At 39.1% G+C, this 26082-nt stretch overlaps 2 protein-coding genes across 17 annotated transcripts; one reads left to right on the top strand and one right to left on the bottom strand.

The window, feature by feature from the left end:
• Positions 1 to 1314: 1314 nt before the first annotated feature.
• On the bottom strand, positions 1315 to 15171 carry LOC116250817 (protein PECTIC ARABINOGALACTAN SYNTHESIS-RELATED). The gene is made up of 11 exons (XM_031624760.2): positions 14728 to 15171; positions 14020 to 14070; positions 13789 to 13879; positions 12769 to 12845; positions 11305 to 11393; positions 10583 to 10702; positions 3337 to 3453; positions 2994 to 3137; positions 2757 to 2880; positions 2476 to 2667; positions 1315 to 1854 (listed from the first exon to the last, which is right to left on the bottom strand). The coding sequence occupies exons 1-11, from the start codon at positions 15043 to 15045 to the stop codon at positions 1495 to 1497; spliced, it is 1683 nt and encodes a 560-aa protein (XP_031480620.1). The 5' UTR covers positions 15046 to 15171; the 3' UTR covers positions 1315 to 1494.
• A 1783-nt stretch (positions 15172 to 16954) lies between these two features.
• LOC116249727 (U3 small nucleolar RNA-associated protein 18 homolog) lies at positions 16955 to 25133 on the top strand. Of its 16 annotated transcripts, none has more exons than XM_031622955.2 (6): positions 16957 to 17159; positions 18177 to 18326; positions 18566 to 18715; positions 18955 to 19104; positions 21863 to 23478; positions 24343 to 24770. In XM_031622955.2, exons 5-6 carry the CDS (start codon positions 21898 to 21900, stop codon positions 24403 to 24405), a joined length of 1644 nt encoding a protein of 547 aa, XP_031478815.1. In that variant the 5' UTR covers positions 16957 to 17159; positions 18177 to 18326; positions 18566 to 18715; positions 18955 to 19104; positions 21863 to 21897; the 3' UTR covers positions 24406 to 24770. The 16 variants fall into 16 exon arrangements, with proteins under 16 accessions (XP_049932727.1, XP_049932730.1, XP_031478816.1 ...); XM_031622958.2 differs by lacking the exon at positions 24343 to 24770 and adding an exon at positions 24966 to 25133 and having other exon boundaries at positions 16959 to 17159; XM_050076776.1 differs by lacking the exon at positions 24343 to 24770 and adding an exon at positions 24972 to 25132 and having other exon boundaries at positions 16959 to 17159.
• Positions 25134 to 26082: the final 949 nt, after the last annotated feature.

Below are 26082 nucleotides of genomic sequence, written 5' to 3'. Positions count from 1 at the left end.
GCTAGGCCATCTAAAAATATCAATGCTAGAATTCACCATGAACAACCACTTCTTTTGGCTATACATTCAATCACCATATCCTTAACTCACACATCCAGTAAGAAACTAATATCGAACATATCCTTTTTTAGGAGGGAGATGAGGTCAAACTGGATTGATGCCACAAAAGGCACGTCGTTAGCCATGGTATTTATATTCATGCCCAACACTGGACTCTCCCTCTTTCATAGCCGCAAGGTCTTCCCTTTTTCACCAAGAAATCAATTTTATTTTGCAAGGAAAGCTGCACAAGTCTTTTCCGTTGTTTCCTTCCAATTCTCATCCATCAATCCTGCATTGCTTCTGAGATGGTGATTAAGCTAATGGCACGAATCCCCACTCTTAACCCTATCTGGATGATGATGATATATTATCGACTTAATTGTTGTTAAAGGGCCTGATTCTGAGATTTAGAGGAACCCCATCTTTGGTTAGTCAATTGGGAAGCATGTAGCTGAATGAAGCCTGGGGGAGGTCATGCCCTCCCTCTTCACTATGACCTTGTAGATGGGAAAAATGATAAACTGAAATAGAAAGAGGAGGCATACCTTGAGGTGTGGTCAAGTGAAGGGAAGAGTTAGATATAGGCATAAGGGACCAGCGATCTTGTGCTTCTGAAACCAGGTTTTTGTAATTGCTTTAGCATAAGCCAAAAGGGCCAGCGAGCTATTCCAAATTCTGTCCGGAAAAGAAAACTATTTGAACATTAAATGTATTTTTTTTTCTTTTTTTGACCAAATTCTTCGCAAACATATGAATCACCAACTTCTTGTCACTAACTTACAAACATTGACCTGGCACCCCCTGGTGAGCGATAAACGTCCCTGACGTTTCCAAAGTGAAGCCAACCATTTTCATATTAAACTTTGACTAGCGGTTTACCATGCCCATGTGCTTAGTGAAATGGGAATGCCAAACCATGAAACTGATGAAAGGAATATAACCAAGTGTACTGATTTACACATCAATAATGATAAACATACAATTTTTTAGCATTTTATTCAACCTATAAAATAAAATCATGGGATCGTTATGCAAGATATTGGAGATATTTGTGATTGATGCTGACACATATTAATTGCTACTCGGAACAGTTGGAGCCATAACTGAATTCCCTTCTGGTTCCATGATCAAGATTCCTTCTGTTTACTGAATGAGATCAAACCTCTGAGTTTGCATGCGTCATCATCTGCATCTAGCTTTTCAACTAGAAGCCCAGCATGGAGTTAACGTTGAACGAAATTCAAAAATGGCCAAGAGAAACCCACAAGCACATAGGTGAAAGCTATTTGCTCTTATAAAGGCAACAGCTGTCCGTTGAACTACAGTTAGCTAACAACAACATTATTTGGACAAAAATTGATATACATGACTCTCCTACCAGAAAGAGAAGACCATAAAAAGGAGACGAGATCCAATAAGGTACAACGTAGAAGCATGAACAAACAATGTGTTTCATGTTCTACACATGCATGGGGTTAGAGGATTTTCATATAGATCGTATTGTGGGAATGAAGGCTCAGGCAACCCTGTCTTTGTCTCATGTGCAATGAGAACATCTTCAACAAAGTTGGCCCAACCAAGGAAAGGATCACCCAGTGACTTGGCCATGATGTTCTTGTCTGGCTTAATGGATTTGAGCCGGTGACCCATGTATCTTCGAGCACCCATTATCAGCTTCGCAAAATTTCCTCCATGAGTCATTACAAAGACATCAGCCTTCAAGCATACAAGGAAATCGAGTGCAGCCAGACTTGTTACATGTTTCTTCAGCCCTTCCAGTTCGCCTTTGCTTGTCAGATCCTCCTTGGTTACCTGAAAATGCAAGGGTCAAATGATATATAACAGAGTGGTTGAACTAAGATACAACCAATCAGTGTTATCAGAATTGGTCCAAGTTGGGCCTGAATCAGCTGACACGATTTGAGTTGATGGCTAACAGATTCCATTTTGTGGTTGATTCAAGGGTGTCCCATGTTGAGTTTAACTAATTTTTTGATATATTTTAAGTTTTTTATGCATTTTTCCATTTATATTTTTAGAATGCTTTCTTTAATAGGCTGATTCATAACAGATTCACCAGAACAGGGGAACCGGCAGATTCACCCAATCGGCGAAGCAAACTGATTTTTATAACACTGCAACCAGTCTCTCTAAGAGGCTGGGACTTTTACTGCCAACCCTGAGGAGAGAACAAAAGTTTAATTCTTCTTTTCTCTTTTCTTCATCAAGAGAATGCATGAGAATCCTGCGTAAAGCTTACAGCTGGTTCAAACCTATGTCAATAGAACTCTTAGATAAAAGACCATGGTGAGTCGATTTTTCACTTCATATAAATTGCAGACCACATTGCCAAAATTAAGCATATTGATTATTAAAAAGTCATCCACCAGTAAGAAATCATGTATCTGTCTAATCTTCAAGGAGAATTTTTACCAAATTGGGGAACATATTCCTGAGGGGAGCCATCCTGTTGAGCCCACCATAGACCTGCCCAGAAGCTACATAAATCTGTGTTTCTTTTGGGTAACCCATGGCTCGTAAGATCACAGCAACTTCACCAGGTTCAAGAGGACAGCGCCCTTCTTTTCTCTTCTCCAGTGCTGTCTGCCAAAGATGGGATCCATCCTGTGTACAAAGAAAGGAACAAATTTACTGATGTGGTACTTCAATTTTAGCTGAACGAAATTAACAGGTGGAAGCTGAATATTCTTTACTTTATAGCGACGAGGCCATTCTTTCTTTCTATATGCTGCCATCATGGCTTTTTCCTCTCTTGTCCCCACAAAATCACAGAATGACAGCCCGACCATACCCTTCTCAAACCTTAGGTGAAGAGCCCTGTTAACCAAAGAGTCCACTGATGATGCCTGGCAATGAAAGGGCCTAACAGCAGTATTAAGCATTCAAAACAGGAAAATTCAGATGATCAAGAAATAGTAAACAGGCATTACATGTAAGGACTAGGGCTGCCAGTTCGATTTCTCATCCTCGCATATATCTTTTCAGCCATTTCTTCAATGTCAGGTAAAAATTTTAAAGCGTGATAGTTAACCCTGCACCTCAAGCGATTGATTTCTGGCGGGACATTTTCATACCTGAAGCCAGAGAAAAAAAAAATATTAGTATTTTACATGAACTTGGTTTTGTCATTCAAACATGTACAGGTGCAATCAGATGAGAAGAGGTAAGCATAAAACATGGCAGGATCTAAGGACGTTTAAAGTGAGAGACCAATTCATTTTATGCAGAATTCATTAGTAAGCACTGGACATCCAAGAAGCAACTAATACTTACCCCAATCTATCAACAAAAGGTTTCAGAGCCATAATTTTTTTCTCCTTAATGCGAGGAAGTACATTGTCAATATAAAACTGTGCTGATGCATATTTTGGAATATTTTTCACCGTACGCCTGCAAAATAAAGAAATTCATTAAAAGAATGAACTACATATCTGATGGAAGATGCCACTGCCGTTAACCTAAAGTTAGGTGACCCATATATGTAATAAGTCATTGCAATAACTGTTTTTACTTGATGTGTTCATTACATATTTAGAAAAAATATATGGTGCAAATGGTAATCAATAATAAAGACTTTTACAAGAATGCAATATGTTCTATTAATACCAAGAATAACAATGATGAAAAGGAAACCAAGAAAGCTCTGAAACTCTTTGTATCAACAAAAAGTCACCTAAGCAAGATGAAGCAATAAAAAGAAGCTGCTAAGATGAAAACCAGAAGAAAACATGCTAGACTGGCAACTCCAACAACACATAATGAAGGTAAAAAGAAAGCATTATTCTTCAGTAAAGCTTGGAAGAGTTTGCACTTTGCAGATGGACGTAAGCACTATGCACCTAAACAATCAGATGCCAGCCGTTCATCAGCATTTGTCATGCAGTATCTTATATAGCAATTATTAAGCATGTTTTATGTTTATATAGATCGTGTAGATACCACACGAAAGAAAAGATAAAAACGAAAATAACCCTGAAATTTACTTTGTGATAACAACAAGAAGAAAGGCCAGATCATGTTATGCTACAGCAGAACAAAATTGGAAGACATTGTGGTAATCAATGTTATAAAAGGCGTAGTGTATCGCGTATCGGTCGGGCCGACCTATACGCCGTATCGTAAAATTAATTTTTTTAATTGAAAAATATAAAAAAAATTAAAAAATAGAGAAAAATCTGAAAAAATAAACAAAAAATCAGAAATCAAGAAAAATGTATTCAAATATAAAAAATATCATCATACATAAGAAACATTCATGTGTATCGACAACACATTCAAAAATAAGAAATCAGAGATTCAAAATAACATAATAAGCATCCATTATAATTTTAAACTTGAAAATTTTATAGAATCTTAGGACTTAGAGTCTTAGGACTTAGATTACATCACAATTTCAGAAGTTCAAAACATATAGTTATCATCTTTCATGACTTAATGATTGTATGGGCATTGGTACAGGTGTGGAAGCAGGTGTAAGTACAAGAATTTAAAAAAAAAAAAAAATTGGGTGCACCTACCGCAAGTGTGTGTGTTATATGATTATATTTCTTTTGGCTGTAAGTCGAAGGTCATTCAAAGCTTACTTTATCCATCTTTAAAATTTACATTACATAAAATAAAAAAAAAATCATTTTTAAAATGTTGGCAGACCACCTGTCATCCTTCTTAAAGGACGACAGGGGGGCGTCTTCAAAAAACGTCACCTTGGTCATCCTTTATAGCATGACCTGGTGTGGTTGTTTGATGCAAGGGGAACCAGAGGGACTCGATAGATCCAGACTCGCCAAATGCATCAAGGGATCCATCCCCAACCAGGGCACCGATCAACAACTCCATCACATATCCGTGCTCGAGTCGAAGCTCAAAACTAGGGAAGTGCATGTAAGGAAAGTTTATACAGTGGTAAGGAGGATCGCCCACTCCGCATCATGAATCAATGACCCTTGATTGAAGAACAAAAAAGATAAACAACAGAAAATCAACAAGAGTTAATATAATCTCTCTCTAACCCACTTTTTCTTCTTTTTTTTTCTAATTCTCAAAACTAACTTTAATGACTTAACATGGGGGGTATTTAATTATTTATACCTCCACTCAAAACAAAAAGAATAATGGGTCCAAAACATGAGATTTGAATCCAAAATATGAACAAAGGTCCAAGTGTCTAAATAAAATCTCAAAATGACTAACTAGCCCGAGAAGGGCTAAACCTTCGCCGTCTTTGCCCCTTGGTTGTACGCGCGGACCTCCTTACGTACACTTCCAGAGTTCCTCTGGTCCTGAGCTTCGACCCATGCACGGATTCTCGATGGAGTTGTCGATCAACACTCTCGTCTGGATGCATCAAGAGAGACTAGATCTACTGGTCCCTCTAGTTCTGCCCTGCATCATTCTCTTTTGGCTGGAAAGAATTCGACTCCGACGAATTTGAATATTAAAGATTGGTGATATGTTCCAATCACCTGGCAAATCAATCAAATATGCATTGTCACTAAACTTTTGGATGACCCTAAAAGGACCATACTTGTGGAGACTCAATAGTGACATGTTCCGACAGGGAAACGCTCTGGACATAAGTAGACCATGACTAAATCCCCAACCTCAGAACTCAAGAATGACATGACTGGTCGACTCAGGCCTTGTAGACATTGTAGCTTTCCTCTAGAGTTCTTTTCACCAAAGCATGAATTCCTTCATATATATTATACTCAATGACGACAGGTGGTGACGGATTAACTTGAGAGGTGAGAGCAAGATCAACAATATGCAAACAGGAGTTCTACCATAGACAATCTGGAAAGGAGTCATACAGTGAACCTATTAACAAAATTATTATTAGCAAACTCAACCTGTGGCAACATCCCATGTCTTGACATGGTCCCCAACAAGACAATGCTAAAGATTTCCTAGATTGCAATTAACTATCTTAGTCTATCCATCCGTCTAGGAATGGTAGGCGCTACTAAACTGTAAACTTTTTCAATAAAGCCCACAAAAAATCTCAAAAATGTAAAAAGTGAATGTCCCTATCTGAAGTGATAGACCGAGGAAGACCATGAAAACATACTGCACCTCTAAAGTAGTAGGATGTGATAAGGGAAGCATCAGTTGTATGCTTACAGGGAATGAAAAGAACAATTTTAAAGAAGCGATCGACTACCACAAGAATGGAATTAAACCCCCTAACAGTCTTGAGTTAGAGTGAGCCTACCACAAAATCCATAGACATATGCTCCCACGGGCGATCCGGGATGGGAAGTGAAGTATATAAACAAACATTCTACTTTTGCCTTACAGAGGTCTAGCACACATGACAAATCTTGACAAAACGAAATATATTACGATGCATTTTTGGTCAAAAATATCATTTAGACACTAAAGCAAATGTTTTATCATGACCAGATAGGCCACTAGAATGTAACTTGTATATTAAAAAAAAGCTAAAGAGAAGAATCAGGAATACACAACCAATTTCCATAAAAGAGATAACCATCATGGGTAAAAAATTGAAGATCACTTCGAGATGGCTTAGAAAAATAATTTTCCCAAATAGTTTTGAAATCTAAATCAGTGAGATATAAGTCTTTGCAAATTTCAAACCTTACAATCTAGGTGGTTATGGCAAAACATGATTCACAGCTGAGGGCGTTGGCTACCTTGTTCAAAGTTTCTGTCTGGTGCTTAATAGAAAAAGAGTCTTTTTTGCAAAAAGGCAATTCATTTAGCATGACAAGTACTAACCTTCTTTTGACTATTTAAAAAACATAATGCCTCATAATCAGTATAAAAACAAACTCCTTATAAACCAAGTAAAGGACAACAACATAAAACTCAAGGCCATAGATAAAGTTATTGTGCTTCATCTTTGGAAAAAGATGAAGCGGTTGATGAATGCCAAGTTTGTTCCTTCTGATCATGCGCAGCTAGTCTACCGCCAGTACATTCATCTGCATCAGGGAACTAGCACCATGTAGGGGTACACCGAGGACTTCCACCAACTCTCCCTTTGGGTTTAGAACTTCAGATCCAAGAGACACCAGAGCAGCATATTGCCAAGTATACTGCTAGACTTCGCCATGTTATTTTTTATGAATTTGCTGTGCTCATGTTATGTCTTTAGATCAAGCTATCTCATATGCATTGAATATGGAGGACAAGTTGAAGCATCATAGTGAGCGTCCTACTAAACTTATTGAAACAAACAATTATAAATCAGGTTCTCCAGCCAGGGGACCAAGCTTCCTAAAGTTCGGAGAAAAGTCCGAGTCTAAGACTCAAACAAGAATGACAGTTGTCTTGCCTTTAACACTAGGTCTAAAACCCGAAGTTCAAATTCTAATAGTTAAGTGTTGGGTCTGGACATATTGCATCTCAGTGTCCCACCGTTATTAGCAAACCAAGAACATACACAGGATGATCATGATCATGACATGGATGGGCAGTCCTAGTCGTCATCGAGTGAGTGGCCTGAGAGAGATGGTGACTTTGTAAAGTTTGATGGGAGTGATGTCAACTCCATCAAATTTGTTATGTCTGCTTTGTGTGCCCTAGATAATAGCAAGTGGTCGCAGAACGTCATATTTTGCACGCATTGTAAGTGTGAGGGTCACATTTGCGATGTGGTGATTGATAGTGGGGCATGTGAGCACATGGTGTCGGCCTCCTTAGTTGAACTTCTGAACCTAAGGTAGTAGAGAACCATCCTCATCCCTACAGAATGTTGTGGTTTAAAAAGAAGAATGAGTGTCCTATGAGTTGATGTTTAGTCAAGTTTTCTATGGGACTACATTATAAGTAAAATATGTGGCGTGAAGTAGCTCCCATGGATATGTGTCATGTGTTGTTACAGAGACCCTGACAGTATGATAGGAAGGATATCCATGATGGGTGCAACAATACCTACGCTTTTAAGATGTATGGAACAAACATTAAGCTGCTTCCCCTTAAAGAGTTAGGGAACTGCACAACAAGAAAACTGGCCAAGGCAGTAGTGTTTACTAGCCTCTCCCAAAAGGAGTTCTTAGATTCTTGAGGAGTGATAGTTATTGTCTACCTTGGTAGCCAAACACACCTTGATTGTCCCTACTGACATACCCATGAGCATTCATCCCCTTCTCCAGGAGTTTGCTAGCATCATGTCTATGGATCTCCCAGTTGGCCTCCCTCCCTTACGGACCATGCGGCCATAGACTTTATCCCAGGGTCTAGTCTTCCCAACTTGCCTATCCATCGTTTGAACCCAACAAACAATGCAGAGATACAATGTCAGGTAGGAGAGTTACCGAAAAAAGGGTCCATTAGGAAAAGTGTCAGTCCTTGCATTGTGCTTGCCCTACTTACCTTTAAAAAGGACGGATCGAAACACGTGCATCGATAATAGGCCATAAATAAAATCATGATCAAGTACCGATTTCCCATCCCTAGGCTAGATAACATGTTAAACTAGTTAATCGGTTCCCATGTCTTTTCCAGCATTGACCCTAAGAGTGGCTAACATCAGATTCGTATTCGGGAAGGGGATGAATAGAAAACAACCTTTAGAACTACACATGGGCTTTATGAGTGGTTACTGATGTCTTTCAGGTTATCTAATGCACCTACATTCATGCATGTCATGAGACAAGTTCTGCGACCATTCCTTGGGAAGTTTGTGGTTGTACATTTTTTATTTTTGTTTACAATTCCATAGGGTCAGCATATTTGACACATTTGAAACAAGTACTACAGTCTTTTGAAAAAAGCTTTTTGTAAATGCTAAGAAGTGTTTTTTTGTCCCAGTCTTGATTTTTTGAGTTCTGTGGTTTCTGATAATGGTGTAAAGGCCTATCCGTCAAAGGTCCAAGCAATCATAGATTGGCCAACCCCAAAAATTGTAGGAGAAGCCCGAAGTTTCCATGAGTTGGCTACTTCCTATTGTCGTTTTATTAAAAACTTGAGTACAATTATGACATCCATTACAAAGTGTCTCAAAGGTACTAAGTTTCTTTCAACTTCTGAAATGGGTCAGGCATCTAACACCATCAAGGGAAAGATGACGTGAGCCCCAACTTTGGCACTTCCTGATTTTTCTCAAGTTTTTGATGTTGAGTGTGATCCCTCAAAAATGTAGGCATAAGGGGAGTTTTGAGCCAAAACCGCCAGTTTGTTGCTTTCTTTAGTGAGAAGCTAGACGGCAAAGCACAATAACTCTACCTATGACCTTGAATTTATGTTGTTGAGGCTCTTCGAGATTAGAGACATTTCTTGATTTATAAAGAGTTTGCTTTTTATATTGATCATGAAGCATTACGTTTTTTAAACAATTAAAAGAAGGTTGGTCTTTCATGCTAAGTGGATTGTCTTTTTGCAAAAATACTCTTTTTCCATCAAGCATCATGCAAAAACTTTGGACAAGGTAGCCGACACCCTCAGCCGTAAAACTCATGTTTTGAGTGTCATAACCACCCAGGTTGTAGGGCTTGAAATTTGCGAAGACTTATACCCCACCGACTTAAATTTCAAAACTGTTTGGGAAAATTGTTTTTATGTCATCTCCAAGTGATATTCAGTTTTCTATCCGTGATGGTTATCTTTTTTATGGAACTGGTTGTGTATTCCTGATTCTTTTCTTCGGCTTTTTCTTATATCTGAGTTACATTCCAGTGGTCTATCTGGTCATTTTGGTCATGAACAATATTTTTGACCAAAAATGTGTTGTGATGTATCTCGTTTTATCAAGAATCACCATACGTGCCAAACCACTTAAGGGTCAAAGCAAAATGTTGGTTTATATACTCCACTTCCCCTCCTTGATTGCCTGTGGCCGTGGGAGCATGTATCTATGGATTTTGTGGTAGGCTTAAACAAGACCGTTAGGGGGTTTGATCATATTCTTGTGGTAGTCAACTGCTTCTATGAAATGGTACTTTTCATTCCTTGTAAGCGTACAACTGATGCTTCCCTCATTGCATCCAACTATTTTAGAGGTATGGTATGTTTCCATGGTCTTCGACGGCAGCAATGGGAACACGAGAGCAATGGGAACAAGAGAAGTGGGAACACGAGAGCAAAAAAAGAAGAACAAGAGCAATGGGAACACGAGAGAAGAAGAAAGAGTGGGTAAACACCATTGACATTTTCAGGCCGGCAGTCGCTGAAAAGAATGGTATGGGTGAAAGAAGAGAACACTTTTTTTTCCTTTTTTCTTTCTTCATTTTGACATAAAAGTTTTTTTTTTTGCCGGAAAAAGTATCAGGTGCAATAATCATCATAACCCGACTTGCATGGACCAAGTTGGGTGCAGTTTCAGAACCAAATCAGCCCCCACACCTGCATTGCATCGATGCAGGCACTGTGCATGTTTTGGCACGTCCGTGTGATAGATTGTGATATATCCATGATCTTCACCTTCAGAACTTCAAAATTAAAAATTTAAGCATCTAAAATTTATCCAACTCAGGCATCTAATGCACACAGATTTATCTTTATATTGAAGTGTATGTATTACCAAGCAAGAGGAAATAAATACAGGAGAAAGAACCTTATACTTGTGAACAGCTCTGCTCTTTCAGGAAACCAATCGGGAATATCACGTACAATTCGTACATCATCCTTCAAATACTTAATGAAATGATTAACATCAAATATGTCTTCGAATTTCCTGCGCAAACAAGGCAATACAGGCATCACAGGCATACACAAAAAGAAAATTACCACTACAATCAATTGCAAAAACAGAGATGGGACTACCTAATCAGAAAAACAAGAACTTAATGCTTCACAATAGTGGATCCACTTCTGAAAGGTTCAGGTTTATGTGAAAAATAACACAAATAGGGTGATTGATTGTACATTTAATTATGAAAAGCTGCCAAAGTGTGCAAATGCATTTTCATGTTTATATTAAGAGACATAAACATACATGCACATGTGTGTGGACATATCTACATATCTTAGATTAGGCAACACAAATTAACAAAGCTACCCGTACAACCAACATAGACATCCTAACCTCATCTTACACTAGTTACACCAAAAGAGCAGCTTTAAGCTATCAAGGATGACAAGAATATAATAGTAATCACTTTGCAACAAGCATCACAGTAAACTACTACAAAAAATTAGGAGCCTTTTCAACTTAGCTTATGAAATAAATACTAATAATCATAAAAGCTTGAGATGTCAAACACATAAGACAAAGCATACATGACAATTATCAATCTAGAGAAGAACAGAAGGAAGCTTAGCCACATGGAATCTCACGTTTGATCTTTCCAGATCTGGTCCTGCTTCAAAAGTGGCAAAATAAGGGTCGCATTCATTATTTTTGCAACGGCTACAGCATTACATATCTGTAAAACACAAAATGGTCACTGTAACAAATCACATTAATAATATGTTTCAGCTGTCCTCTAAAGGAATTTCACTTGTGCCAAAAATTCATTGAGATTCATATTCTAATCAAAATATAAATTCATGCTACCATCCAGGATATTTCAGGCAATAAAATACCTAGGTCTTAGCTGAGATATAATCAAAGAGTCATAAAACAGTTCAAGTTGAAAGAAGGGCAAGCATAACCAGACAGAAACTTTTAAGCAATTGCAACAAAATATGAATATGATGACAGAAAGTTTGAAGAATATTGTCCTAGCAAGACAATAACAGGACTCTTTGTAAATTAATAAGTAAGCAATCGAGCAACTAGTTCAAAGAAGATTTAGGGACATTATCTGGTGGGCAAGGAAGGGATGCATGGGTTTTTACAGCAAGAAACTAAAACAAGCCATTGTAAAATGTAAAAAATATGCACCTGCACAGTCTGAGTTGAGGACATCCAAAGAACTTTCTCATTCTTTCCATCATCAAAATAAGATGGTAAGATGAGGTATATTGGTTCAGACTTCATAAACATTTTGCCCAGCTGTCTATCGGACTGCTAGGCATGAGGCTTTCAGATATCTATCCTTGATCGTCTGTCAAGTGTTATGAGTGTATACAACAGATCCTAAGAGATAATAGAGTTAGAGATGTGGCTATGAGCACTAGAGATGGGCTGATGTGATGAATGGAGATGATTGGCAAATGGCAAGGGAGCTCTTTAAGTGTTCCAGATGACAAGGCCACTTGAGAACAAAATGTTAGTACTCCTGGAGAACTTGTTTGCAACTTAGGTCCTGTAGATAGTTGCAAACATCTATCCTAGAATGACTCTTATATGCTAGTGAAGGGGGCACATTTGGTGTGAATAGGAGTTATGAACTCCTTAAAGGAAGACTTTTAACTCTTCATTTTCTGTTCATCACCTTCCATCTAACAACTTAGTCTAGAATCTATATACTGGTCAATGGTTTTGGGAAATCATGTTATAGATAGAACGTGAAAAACACATCTTTTTACAGACAAGTGTTCTGCTACCAATGAACCTGCTACTCAACTTCATTTCTAGCCTTAGCATATCCAGATCGAATTTGCCTTTTAGCCTTGTCTTTTGCATTAAATTTCAATTTCAACTTGTCCTTACACAAATTGATTGGGCTAGTGTATGAAAAGAGCACGTCTGCAATTAGTGTTCCCCATATTTCATGTCCACATGACATATACAGTGCAAGAATATACAACCCTGAAATGGAGGAAGAAAAAAATGAAAAGAAAAAGAAGAAATGCATACATCATAAATATAAAAGACATTTGGAAGTGAAAAATAGAAGTAAGAAATATTCATACAGCTATTCTCTGCTGATTTAGTCCACCCTCAGCCTGGACCAGTATATATCCAGTAGTCTCATTTTCAGGTGGGAGAACTGTACAATAGCATGGACAAAGTCATGAACATGATACAAATTAAGTAGTAGGAGGTGCAGTATTCAACAAATCTTACAAGTGCCTGTTTAGCCATACTAAGTCATTACGCTACAATCAAAAAAATATTTTTTCCAACAACAGAAATCCCGACAAATGCAACATGTTCACATGGAAGATGGATCGGTACAAACAGCTTTACTTCCATTACTGGAAACCAAGCTTTGCAATTACCACTTTTTACGTTCCTTAATTCACTCTGCTCTCACAATTGTTTCATTTTTATCCAAGCAGAGGAGAGTAAATGGGAATATATATCATCTGCAACGCACACCATGGCACATCTCTGTTCAGGTTCATGTCCAAGTACATGTGGAGTTTTTTTCTTAATTTACAATAACAAGATGGCTTGGACCATAGTTTATAAATTATACAAGCAGAAAAAGAGCTTAAGAATTTCATGGATAAGGGACAGCAACTTACAAAAGGGTCCACACTTGAAGCTTCTAAGTCCTCATTCTTTACATGACTAAAATTTCAAAATTAAGCAAATTTGGACCAGCATATTTGTCAAATCAAAAACACATACTGTTACAATCTTTTAGAGGAGAAAATGAAAGGGAAAGAGACAACGAGAAAAAAGAAACTCATCAGCCAAATAACTCTATGCCAAAACCCTGTATAGCAAACTGTCACCTTTATGCCCATAGCAAGCATTAATACAAAAATCATTAGTTAGAGATGATGGACAGTCTTCTTGTTTTTTTTCTTTTTGCCATAAAAAACAGTTACAAATAATAAACTGCTACCCGATGGATAATTTCTAAGGAAGTCTGTAGCTCAATCTTATAATTCAGTTCTGCAAGGAAAGGGAAAAGGACTTAAGGTCCTCAAGCTAGCAGAAATTTCTAATGCATAACAGACTCAGGAAAAAGAAAGTCTCACAAGATACTTCATCTGGTCTTCTCTCTGCACAGGGTTTCCATGACGTGGTAGCTGAGTGGGGATTTTCCCAAAGTGAAGGTGGCTCTTTCACCTAGCAACAAGAAGCAAACACGGGATATTGGATTAAATCAGTATCATAAGTTGGTCGCCCAAAAAGGGAAGGGAATAAGTTTAACATAAATTGCGGATAAGTTGATCAAATAAAACAAGGAAGTTAGAGCAAATACTCACAGACGGGCAACGAAGAACAATATCTTCTCGTGTGCATAAGTATGGGGCAGTCTACAACACAAACAAAAAAAGTTTAAAAACATAGTGACGATACAATACAAGAGACCCTTCACTGACAATAACAAGAGGAGGTTAGTAGTGTAGAAAGGTCACACAAAATAAAAGTTCATTTCTGACAAGGAAAAACATCACGATATGAGTTCTTTAATGAAATATATGAAGAAAAAATGCAATTGGATGGGATAGTGATTTAAGTTAACATCCGATCATGATTGAGAGCAGAACAGAGATAAGTCATTGACAGCAAGACACCCACGAAGTATCATATGAAAATCAAAACTCAAAAAACTTATAACTGTCGGTGCAGTAGTAATCATATTGGTAGACAGTAAATCGACAGAACAAAAGAAACTGAAGTTCCTTCTCGACTTCAGCATAAAATGATAATGCACATCACACAAAAGAAGTACCAACTTCCAACAAATGAGAAAGAATCAGCAAGAAAGAAGACCATTGAGAGATATACCCAATAGGAAGACAATGCACTAAAAATCGGATGCCAAAACATCAAAAAAGTCCCAGAAAACTGAAAAAAATACAAAATCCCCCAAAATCCAGGCAGTGAAAGACGATAAACCCATCAGATCCGGTTCAATTCTCAAACCTCCAAACCATGAAAGGGTATAAGAATAAGAATCAAGAACCCACGAGGCGATTCCAGAGGATTGGTGCGGAGATGAAGGCCAATAAGACAAAGATGACGGCGACGGGGAAGAACAGCTTGACGAAGAGCTCGGGCGAGTAGAAGCGGAAGAGCTGGTCCCTCCCGTAAGGTAGCGACGAGCGCAGCCTGGAGACGAAGGAGCGGGTTCTTTCCCTTATGTGGTAGTGCCGGTGGGGGCGGTACGGCTCCGCCTCGTCCTCCGGCCTGTCCTCCTCCTTAACTTTCGCAGCAGCATCCTCGTCGCGCTTCATGGGCGAACTGCTCGACCGGACGCTGGACGACTGGTGCCTCAGCTCCGCCATCGCAGACAGGAACGACGGTCACTGGCAACTCTCTCCCTCTTCTCTCTCTCCACTCCCTCCAGTGCCTCCGGGGATGAAAATTAAATTACCCAAATGCCTCAACTTGGATGTGGGAAGCTTTTCGGGATGTAATACGTCGTCCATAGCTGATTGTTTTATGCACCATGTTCCACTTGTCAGGTATTTTGGTTTTCACTTATAAGTTCTGAGATAGCTCGAAATCTTGAAGTCTCACCTAGGTCTTGAAATAACCTGAAATCTTGAGATGGAGGAAGGAAGGGTTTCGACCTCTTCAACATACTCTAACTTAACCAAAAATAAAATATCAAATAAGTTCATGAAAGCAGTTATTCAAAGATTTAGCAAGCTTTTATATGAGCATTTTTTTTTATTTCAACCTTCAGGTTTTGTTATGTGAAGCACTTTTCAAATGATAAAAATTTGAGTTTAACGGTCACTGATTTGTCGAAACTTTGATGGTGCACATATATCATATATGGAACCTAATTAGTCTCTTTAAGAACCCTATATTATCATCTATCCTTCATGTTATAAGCTAGTGAGCTTGTTTTAAAATGCTTGTCAACAATATAACCATGAAGAGTTTGACTAAGCATCTTGACTCCTGTCTATGTTCATAAAAGCTTATTCCTTCTTCAATATAGTCTACATCAATATACCCAATAAGTCGCTACACCTTTCCATATCAATAAAAGTTAATAAAAGTTTTTTAAATTCTTCTTCAGTCACTAGTTCCAAGAGTACCCACAAAAAAATCTGTCTTAAATAATATGATTCTTGTGCATCCAACCTTATGGTTTTTGATTTATATACTTTTCTTAGTAGAAACACATCCTAGCTAGGGCAATTTCAGTGTAGGTATGAAAATCTTAATCTCTAAAAATGTCGGTAGTCCATGATGCACCATTTTTTTAGACTTTAAAAATTCATGTTGTTATATTTAAATGACATTAACTAAAATATTTTTTAGTACAATAAATAATGTTATGTATATGAGAAAGTGGAAGCCAAGGCCTGTTTTTTGGCTGTGGGGATCCATCCTTCCTTCCGGAACCATTCAATCCAAAACGTTCTGGCAACTCTAGGTCTACCGAGAGGGTAAAGGCAGCAGTCTTTCCTTCCAAGAGCGAGGCTGATGTGAATATTCCATGATGTTGTCAATAAAAATAAAAAAGTTTTTTTCCTTTAATTTTATGGCAAATGTTTTTGTTTGAATAAACAAAGACGAGAAAATACATGGAACGAGACAATAATAATGGGATTTAAACCTCAAACCCCCCTTAAGTATAAACCGCCTTATTGCATGGTTGTACTATGCTTCTCATGCTTCCAGCAATATACGTTCTATCATAAATGAAGTATAATCTCTCAAGAGGACCATGAATGTTACTAACATAAAGTAGTTGAAAATCTTGGTAAGAATGTTTGTTCGACCCCTATGAATTAAAATAAAAAAACTTGGTTTTATAAAACTTAAGTTTGTTAATGAATTTTAAAAACTGGATTTGTTGGTTTTGAGAACCTGGTTTTTATTAATAACTTGATTGGAAGCTTTTTCACTATTTATTATAAAATTAGGTTTTGTCAAAACTGCATTTTTTCCAAACCCAATTTTGACGACATTCAAAGACTGGAAAAACCTTATTTTATAAGTGAAACCAGGTTTTGAATTTTGCCTGGAAAACTGATTCTGGTTCGTCATTAAAACTGGAAACACAAGTCTAGAACCCAAGTGCGTTGGGCTTTATGTGATACTTAGGTTGTGGGGGTTGACGACGATTTGATGTGAGGTGGAAGGTTGAGGAATTTGAATCAGTCAAATAAATCAAAGCTTACCCAAGTCACCCTTAGCAAGAGCTTACCCGTTTGATTAAATCGGAAAGAAACGTCAACCGGTGTTATCAAACACGGTTAAATTTTCCTCGGTGAAAAATGAAATCCAGGGTAAACTTCTCCTGGAAAAAAGTTGTTTTGCCCGTTAGGTCTTGCTCGACTCCTCACTCGACTCTCTGCCATCTTCTTCGACCGCTTGCTGTGCGCCACCGCCGTCGCTCTGCCTCCAGCCATCGCCGTGGTCCTTCGAAGAAGTTGAGGTACGCCAACCCCTCTCTCCCTATCGTGCGTTCTTTCTTTTTCTATTCGTCGCCGTGGTCCTTCAAATGGTCTGTACGTTTTCTTTTCTGTCTTTCCCTTCATGCGGCTTCATGGGGAGCCTCGCAAGTTGAGGTCTTTAAGCAGTGTTTTGATATTGTTCTTGGTTGGTGGCTTGTGATGATCCATGTCTTCAAATGAGTCTCTTGATAATCGTTTCTCGGTGAAAAATGAAATGCAGGGTAAACTTCTCCTGGCAAAAAGTTGTTTTGCCCGTTAGGTCTTGCTCGACTCCTCATTCAACTCTCTGACATCTTCTTCGACCGCTCGCTGTGGGCCACCGCCGTCGCTCTGCCTCCAGCCATTGCCGTGGTCCTTCGAAGAAGTTGAGGTACGCCAACCCCTCTCTCCCTATCGTGCGTTCTTTCTTTTTCTATTCGTCGCCGTGGTCCTTCAAATGGTCTGTACGTTTTCTTTTCTGTCTTTCCCTTCATGCGGCTTCATGGGGAGCCTCGCAAGTTGAGGTCTTTAAGCAGTGTTTTGATATTGTTCTTGGTTGGTGGCTTGTGATGATCCATGTCTTCAAATGAGTCTCTTGATAATCGTTTCTCGGTGAAAAATGAAATGCAAGGTAAACTTCTCCTGGCAAAAAGTTGTTTTGCCCGTTAGGTCTTGCTCGACTCCTCATTCGACTCTCTGACATCTTCTTCGACCGCTCGCTGTGGGCCACCGCCGTCGCTCTGCCTCCAGCCATTGCCGTGGTCCTTCGAAGAAGTTGAGGTACGCCAACCCCTCTCTCCCTATCGTGCGTTCTTTCTTTTTCTATTCGTCGCCGTGGTCCTTCAAATGGTCTGTACGTTTTCTTTTCTGTCTTTCCCTTCATGCGGCTTCATGGGGAGCCTCGCAAGTTGAGGTCTTTAAGCAGTGTTTTGATATTGTTCTTGGTTGGTGGCTTGTGATGATCCATGTCTTCAAATGAGTCTCTTGATAATCGTTTCTCGGTGAAAAATGAAATGCAGGGTAAACTTCTCCTGGCAAAAAGTTGTTTTGCCCGTTAGGTCTTGCTCGACTCCTCATTCGACTCTCTGCCATCTTCTTCGACCGCTCGCTGTGCGCCACCGCCGTCGCTCTGCCTCCAGCCATCGCCGTGGTCCTTCGAAGAAGTTGAGGTACGCCAACCCCTCTCTCCCTATTGTGCGTTCTTTCTTTTTCTATTCGTCGCCGTGGTCCTTCAAATGGTCTGTACGTTTTCTTTTCTGTCTTTCCCTTCATGCGGCTTCATGGGGAGCCTCGCAAGTTGAGGTCTTTAAGCAGTGTTTTGATATTGTTCTTGGTTGGTGGCTTGTGATGATCCATGTCTTCAAATGAGTCTCTTGATAATCGTTTCTCGGTGGAAAATGAAATGCAGGGTAAACTTCTCCTGGCAAAAAGTTGTTTTGCCCGTTAGGTCTTGCTCGACTCCTCATTCGACTCTCTGACATCTTCTTCGACCGCTCGCTGTGCGCCACCGCCGTCGCTCTGCCTCCAGCCATCGCCGTGGTCCTTCGAAGAAGTTGAGGTACGCCAACCCCTCTCTCCCTATTGTGCGTTCTTTCTTTTTCTATTCGTCGCCGTGGTCCTTCAAATGGTCTGTACGTTTTCTTTTCTGTCTTTCCCTTCATGCGGCTTCATGGGGAGCCTCGCAAGTTGAGGTCTTTAAGCAGTGTTTTGATATTGTTCTTGGTTGGTGGCTTGTGATGATCCATGTCTTCAAATGAGTCTCTTGATAATCGTTTCTCGGTGGAAAATGAAATGCAGGGTAAACTTCTCCTGGCAAAAAGTTGTTTTGCCCGTTAGGTCTTGCTCGACTCCTCATTCGACTCTCTGACATCTTCTTTGACCGCTCGCTGTGCGCCACCGCCGTCGCTCTGCCTCCAGCCATCGCCGTGGTCCTTCGAAGAAGTTGAGGTACGCCAACCCCTCTCTCCCTATTGTGCGTTCTTTCTTTTTCTATTCGTCGCCGTGGTCCTTCAAATGGTCTGTACGTTTTCTTTTCTGTCTTTCCCTTCATGCGACTTCATGGGGAGCCTCGCAAGTTGAGGTCTTTAAGCAGTGTTTTGATATTGTTCTTGGTTGGTGGCTTGTGATGATCCATGTCTTCAAATGAGTCTCTTGATAATCGTTTCTCGGTGAAGAACCAAGCTTCTGTCAAATGAAAAAGGGCCGAGGGAAAGGGCAAGATCGTAGGGAAGGGGAGCTTCACGAGAGTGAAAAGCCGGTGACAGATCGAAAATGTCGACAGTGAGATGAGCTTCGGGGGAGCGTGATTTTTTAGTTTTCGTGGGAGGAGTGCTAGGTTTTCCTAACGCAGAGACATACTTCGTTAGAAAATGCGATACGGATTGCAGAACTACAACGCAACTATAATGTAGTTGATTTGATTCGATATTAAGTTTATTTCTTTGTCTGTGAACAATGCTTTGAAATTTGCAACTGTGAGTGCAACTTTCCTGAGCATTTAATCATGAATGTTTTAAATGAGCACTGTCTCGAGCAATCTGAATCAATGTATGCCAATATTCGTTGATTTTTGGAATGCATGTAGTGCCTTTGTGTGGTAGGAACATGATTAAATTTTATCTCAAGATTTTGTCTTTGATCTGACAATGGGCCTGTACCCAAGTAAAACTTTAGAAAAAACTCAAGTTTCAATGTATGGGAAGTGCTTGTTGGAGTTTCTGTTGAGGAAACTACTGTTAGAAACTGTAGTTTGGCATGCTGTTCATTACGCTGTATCTCGCGATGTCCCTGTATGCAAAGTAATTTCATCGTAGACCAAGAACAAGTGAGCAGGGGAGTACAACAAAGAGACAATGCATCTAAGCAACAAGTTTCTGTAAATAGCATAGTGAGATGGACTGTGGTCTGCCTTGCCATTTATACATATTGACAGCATCTTATGTTTCTTCCTTTTATAAATGTACTTCAGATGAAGAGATTGGTTGGCAATAAAGGCTGCTACTAGGCACAAAGAACCTTAGTAGTCAACTTAGAATCCAACTAGGAAGTGAACCCCAAAATATGAATTAACGTGGACCTGTTGAAAAGCTTTCTGCAGTTCACTGTAAAGACAAAAATTCAGAACACAAATGGACAGGATCTAGCTTGTCCACATTCTATAGAACAGAAAAGTTTGAACAATTGGCGAACGAGCTCTGGTCATTGTAAACTGAACAAGCACCTAATACAGACCAGGTTTGTTACTGCACAAAGGGCCAATATACGAAGCATAGTTGCAACTTTAGCAGATTGATCAATTAGTCCATGTGAACTTGAATTATTTCAGTTCATTACGCTGTATCTCGCGATGTCCCTGTATGCAAAGTAATTTTATCCTAGACCAAGAACAAGTGAGCAGGGGAGTACAACAAAGAGACAATGCATCTAAGCAACAAGTTTCTGTAAATAGCATAGTGAGATGGACTGTGGTCTGCCTTGTCATTTATACATATTGACAGCATCTTATGTTTCTCCCTTTTATAAATGTACTTCAGATGAAGAGATTAGTTGGCAATAAAGGCTGCTACTAGGCACAAAGAACCTTAGTAGTCAACTTAGAATCCAACTAGGAAGTGAACCCCAAAATATGAATTAACGTGGACCTGTTGAAAAGCTTTCTGCAGTTCACTGTAAAGACAAAAATTCAGAACACAAATGGACAGGATCTAGCTTGGCAACATTCTATAGAACAGAAAAGTTTGAACAATTGGCGAACCAGCTCTGGTCATTGTAAACTGAACAAGCACCTAATACAGACCAGGTTTGTTACTGCACAAAGGGCCAATATACGAAGCATAGTTGCAACTTTAGCAGATTGATCAATTAGTCCATGTGAACTTGAATTATTTCAGATCAAGTTGATATAGCTCTTGTCCACATTAAAAGTTGACCTTCATTCATAGCAAAAAATTTGAACGGTAAAAAAAATTTTCCATGAAAAAATCTTCCTGTCTATCAAACTATACATTTTTTACCCTTCAAAAAAATTCCAGGCCATATCAAACATGGCCTGAAACAAGAAAAAGGAAAATTTACCTGCACCCGTACCCTATGTGACATAGGTTTAGGCGTTTAGGTCAATTGTTCTCATCACACTGCAAACAAGCAAACTTCAAAAGTCAAAACTTGTTATCAATCAGTTTCTTTAAGCTGCTGAATTTGTTTCTCTATAGAGAGAGATGATATGCAATTTATATATCTCTTTGCTTGAAACGCGCAGCTGCCTAGCCCCAACTTGCGAGTTGGAAAAAAAAAGGGGGGGGGGTAAATGCTAGGTGCTTCGGCCATCCATTGTTCTAATTGTTTAGTTATTTTTTTGTTTTCATTTAGAATATCTCTGGCATAAACATGTATAAATATGGGCTCGAACTAATTATGCTACACAAGTGTAGAGCCCTCTAGAAAAAAGCTTTCTTTATGGTGCGTTTTATCTATTATGGTATTCTTAGTGCTTCCGTATAGCTAATGTTCCAATTTCTTGCAATTACATTTTTCCATTTCTTGGAATGCATAATAAACAAGCTGGAAGATGGGTTTGACATAGATTTTGTCATGGAAGCGTGCATGGAAAGGCACTTTATTTTTTTGTGTCTACTGATATAATGTCATTCTAAAGGTTTTCTTGCAATTCGGGGGAATTGATGCAAATTTTTGTTTCTCTATGCAGATACACGTGAAAGCAAGGCAAGTTAATAATTTGAGATGGGTTTGGTATCTCAGAATGCTCTATCTAGGAAGCGGTCAAGTGACAATAATCAAGCTAACGTGAGGCTTCTGCCGAAAAAGAAGGAACATAAAGTTGCCAGTGAGATGCAGGAGATGAAGAAGCTGGAGGGATTCCTATTTGGTCCTCTTCATTCTTCTTTTGGATTTGGTAAAGAGGCGGCAGAAGATACAGGGGAAGATATAAATGAGGATGGTGTTTTTTCATCTAAAGATCGGTCATCTGCTGTTGATGTTATTCTTCAAGAGGATAATGAGGTAGACAGTGAAGCTTCCATGAGCGATGAAGAGAGAGAGCCACACGAGACAAGGAAACCTGTATGGATTGATGAAGAAGAACAAATAGCGAAAATCAACATAGCCAAAACCAACAGGCTAAGAAAATTAAGGGGAGAAGAAGGTGAGATATTGGTTAGTGGAGCTGATTATGTTGCAAGATTAAGGTCACAACATGTTAAGCTGAACCCCAGAACTGAGTGGGCGGAGCTTGGGTGGAAGTCTGAGAGAGATGCTTTTGATGACGAATCAGATGAAGAGAATGAATCAGTCCGAGCTCAAGGTCATGGTGCCAATGGCAACAACATCCTTTTGTCGAGTGAGGATGCAGTAGTAAGGAGCACAACAAAATTATTGCCTGGGCTCCTTGAGTTCTCAAGATTGATAGATGGCAATGCAGACGACCCTTCAAATTGCCCCATTACATCAGTTGAGTTCCACAGGAATGCCCAGTTGTTGCTTACAGCTGGACTTGATAAAAAGCTTAGATTCTTTCAGATCGATGGAAAGAGAAACACTAAGATACAAAGCATTTTTCTTGAGGATTGTCCCATTCGTAAAGCTTCGTTCTTGCCTGATGGATCACATGCCATCATCAGTGGAAGAAGGAAATTTTTTTACAGTTTAGATATAGTAAACTCCAAGGTTGACAGAGTAGGCCCGTTGATGGGCAGAGAAGAGAAGAGCTTGGAATCGTTTGAAGTATCACCTGATTCTACTACTATTGCATTTACCGGCAACGAGGGATATATTCTTTTAGTCTCTTCTAAATCGAAGCAGCTAATTGGAACTCTAAAAATGAATGGAACTGCCCGATCCTTGGCATTTGCTAATGATGGACACCAGCTGTTGAGCTCGGGTGGAGATGGGCATATATACTCTTGGGACCTTAGGACAAGAAAATGCTTCCACAAGGGCATTGATGATGGTTGCATTAATAGCTCTGCGTTGAGCGTTTCAAAAGATAGTACTGTCTTTGCTGCAGGTTCGGATAGTGGAATTGTTAATGTTTATAGCCGGGATGAGTTTCTTGGAGGCAAAAGAAAACCAATGAAAGCTCTTACCAATTTAACTACTAAAGTGGACGGGTTGCAGTTTAATCATGATGGTCAAATCCTGGCCACCTTTTCAAGCATGAAGCGTGATAGCGTAAAGTTGGTTCATGTACCATCTCTGAGTGTATTCTCAAACTGGCCCCCTTTGAAACATAACCTTCAGTATGTGCAGTGTTTAGATTTCAGTCCGGGTGGAGGTTTGATGGTCCTAGGAAATGCTGCTGGAAAGGTGATGTTGTATAAGCTAAACCATTATGAACATGCATAATTTGATAACAATCATATAGATTTTCTTCCTTGCAATCATATGGCTCATTTGAATTATGTCTTATCCTTGAATACACGTTGTAATTTGTTCTAAATGTCCCTTCTCACCGAGGGCTAGATCAATGAGCACCTGAGTATCTTTGGTCACAGATTGTTGCTTCTTGTCCTTTTTGTATTGGGTAATAAGCTAAGATTTGGAATTGTTTTCGTCTTTTTGTTGGAAGTCCAAAGTACTTTGCATTCATCGTGAGATTCTGTTCCTTGTATAGTTGTTTTAATGTATGGCACTCCAACTAACATGCTTGTCGATTAAATATTGAATTAAGAAGGTGGTGTGGAAGGCCCATGATATCGTGAGGTTCAATTCCTCAATATACGAAGTGGGTTTAGCACAATCTACTGCAGCTAAGGCAGTAATGTAAATTATATTTCATGGCCGGTACAGGGTTGAATGTCTGTGTTGCTCCATTGACTTGAGACTTGTTGCTAGAGTTCTCGCATAGCCAATCGTCTCCACCAAGCAATTGAAATGTTGTCAAGATGTGTTGGCAAACATTCACTTTGATGGTAGCCAGGTTAAAAGAAGTCGCTTAGGCCTCCTTTTTCCAAGTCCAGGGAGTGACCAAGAAAAGGTGAACTGTAGATTGTCTTTCTCCATATGTTTACAGGTTGCTAATTAGTGGACTGCACACCTTTTGCAAACCTTTTAGAGCTACGCACTGCGTGTGTTTCTTTGTTATACAGTAACACAGTAAAAATATCTGCACTTCATAAGATCAATTTTCTTTCCTCTGGTTTAATATTTGCATCAAATAAATTGTCACAGGTTCGGAAACAAAGACAAGCCCATGTTGCATATGTGATTCCTACTCGAGAAAGGTTCTGGTAGACTTGATCTGTTATCTCCTGTCTTTCACATACCTCAGAGGCTGATGGAATTAGTAGAATGGGAGGATGAGGGGATAAGGTTGAACAGTGACCTGACACGGAAACCAAGTTTAAATACCACCTAGAACTTCATATGCATCATCAGGTGCTGGCAGAACGAGTCCACATTATGCTCTTGCTAAGCGCTTCGTATGTCATCTACATTGCTTGACTTTGGAATGACCTACTTTCATCAATTCACCTTTGACTTTACAGGAACCTACCGCTACAGTCATTCCATGGTGAAATATATCATGTCTTTTCAATCTTAAAAGTTGATGAATTCGAAGACTTCATGTCACTCCATGCTTCAAAGTCATGCTTTAATTAAAAAGCCCAAAAAAATCAAGTTGTCTTTTCTAGTTGATGATCTTGCAAAGATATCTGTAAGGTCAAAATTAAATAGAAAATACATACATAGAAATGCGTACAAGTATAACTATTTTTTTATTGCATATACTTGAGTGCAGTAAGGTGCATGTATCTTTTTGCTACCTAATGACATGGATGTGGTCTTTCTAGGTCCAGCAGCAAAATTATGTTTCCTGATGCATAGGTTTGAGTCTGATCCGGCAGCTGCAGCTCTGCTTCTTTGGCAGTATGGGCTCAACCATCCCCTCCCTAACGACAGTAATCAACTGTTTGAGATTTTATAGCTTACAAAATCCTTATAGAATCATATCTATGCATAAAGAAGCATGTTTTTTCATACACGAGTGTTTTTTAGTTGGCTTTTACTGTCCTATTAATGGAAACATAGCAGTAGACCTGAAGATCAGGAAGAACTTTGAAAGGGCATCTAAGGTGGAAATTTCTTGTAGTTTCATATTTTGTACTGTGACGGGACTGCCTAGCTCCAGCTTGAATCGCAAAAAGAAATGGAAAAGAAAAAACAGTTTGTTTGAAATCTTTATATTTTGCTGTGTCAGTAAAACGCTTCGAAGTTCACCTGTCCGGCGGTGTAAGAGTGATGAAATTCATGTTTGATTGCCTGGGGAACTTGTCTGAGAAGGGGAAAAGTTTTCGCTAATAAGCAATACCGATTCCAAGTTCACAGTCCTGTCTCTGCAAATAAGTTTAGCGTGGGCCACGTTTGGTGAGACCAATTAAATGTTCCGATTAAAATTTATTTCTTTAAAATAGGTCTATGTAAAAGATTTACTGAGCTTAATCTTGGTTGTCCTTAAAATCATTTCCTTTCCATCTACCGAATAGAAACATAGTTTAAGTCAAAAGTAAGTTCTCTAGGACACCCTCATTTTCCTCTTGACCTATTGGTTGCCATTGTTTCTATTTTTTTCAAATTAAAATTTTTACTACCTTTTCGCGATTTTACAACTCATATTTATCTCTTTCTCTCTCATGAAAATCTGAATCATTTGGTGTTTTTATGCTCTATGGACAAAAAGCTACATTCCCTACCTACTTTAACCATTTGATTTTTTGGTTAACCATAAAAAATTTAAGTGTGATTTCAATAACGTTCATATTGGGAGGAATCCAAGAATTTCTGGGGGTCTCCTGACTTCTTTCCTTCCTTGCGTCCGTTCCACCTCTAGTTAGACAAGATTACTTCTAAAATTTTTCGAGAAAAAGATATCGCCAATTAATGATTTTGAACCCCTTAACACATAGACAC

This window comes from Nymphaea colorata, chromosome 3 (genome assembly GCF_008831285.2).
Source record: "Nymphaea colorata isolate Beijing-Zhang1983 chromosome 3, ASM883128v2, whole genome shotgun sequence".
Lineage (NCBI taxonomy): Eukaryota > Viridiplantae > Streptophyta > Magnoliopsida > Nymphaeales > Nymphaeaceae > Nymphaea > Nymphaea colorata.
The sequence above is the reverse complement of the archived record's forward strand: the minus strand, read 5'-3'. Positions and strand labels throughout refer to the sequence as shown.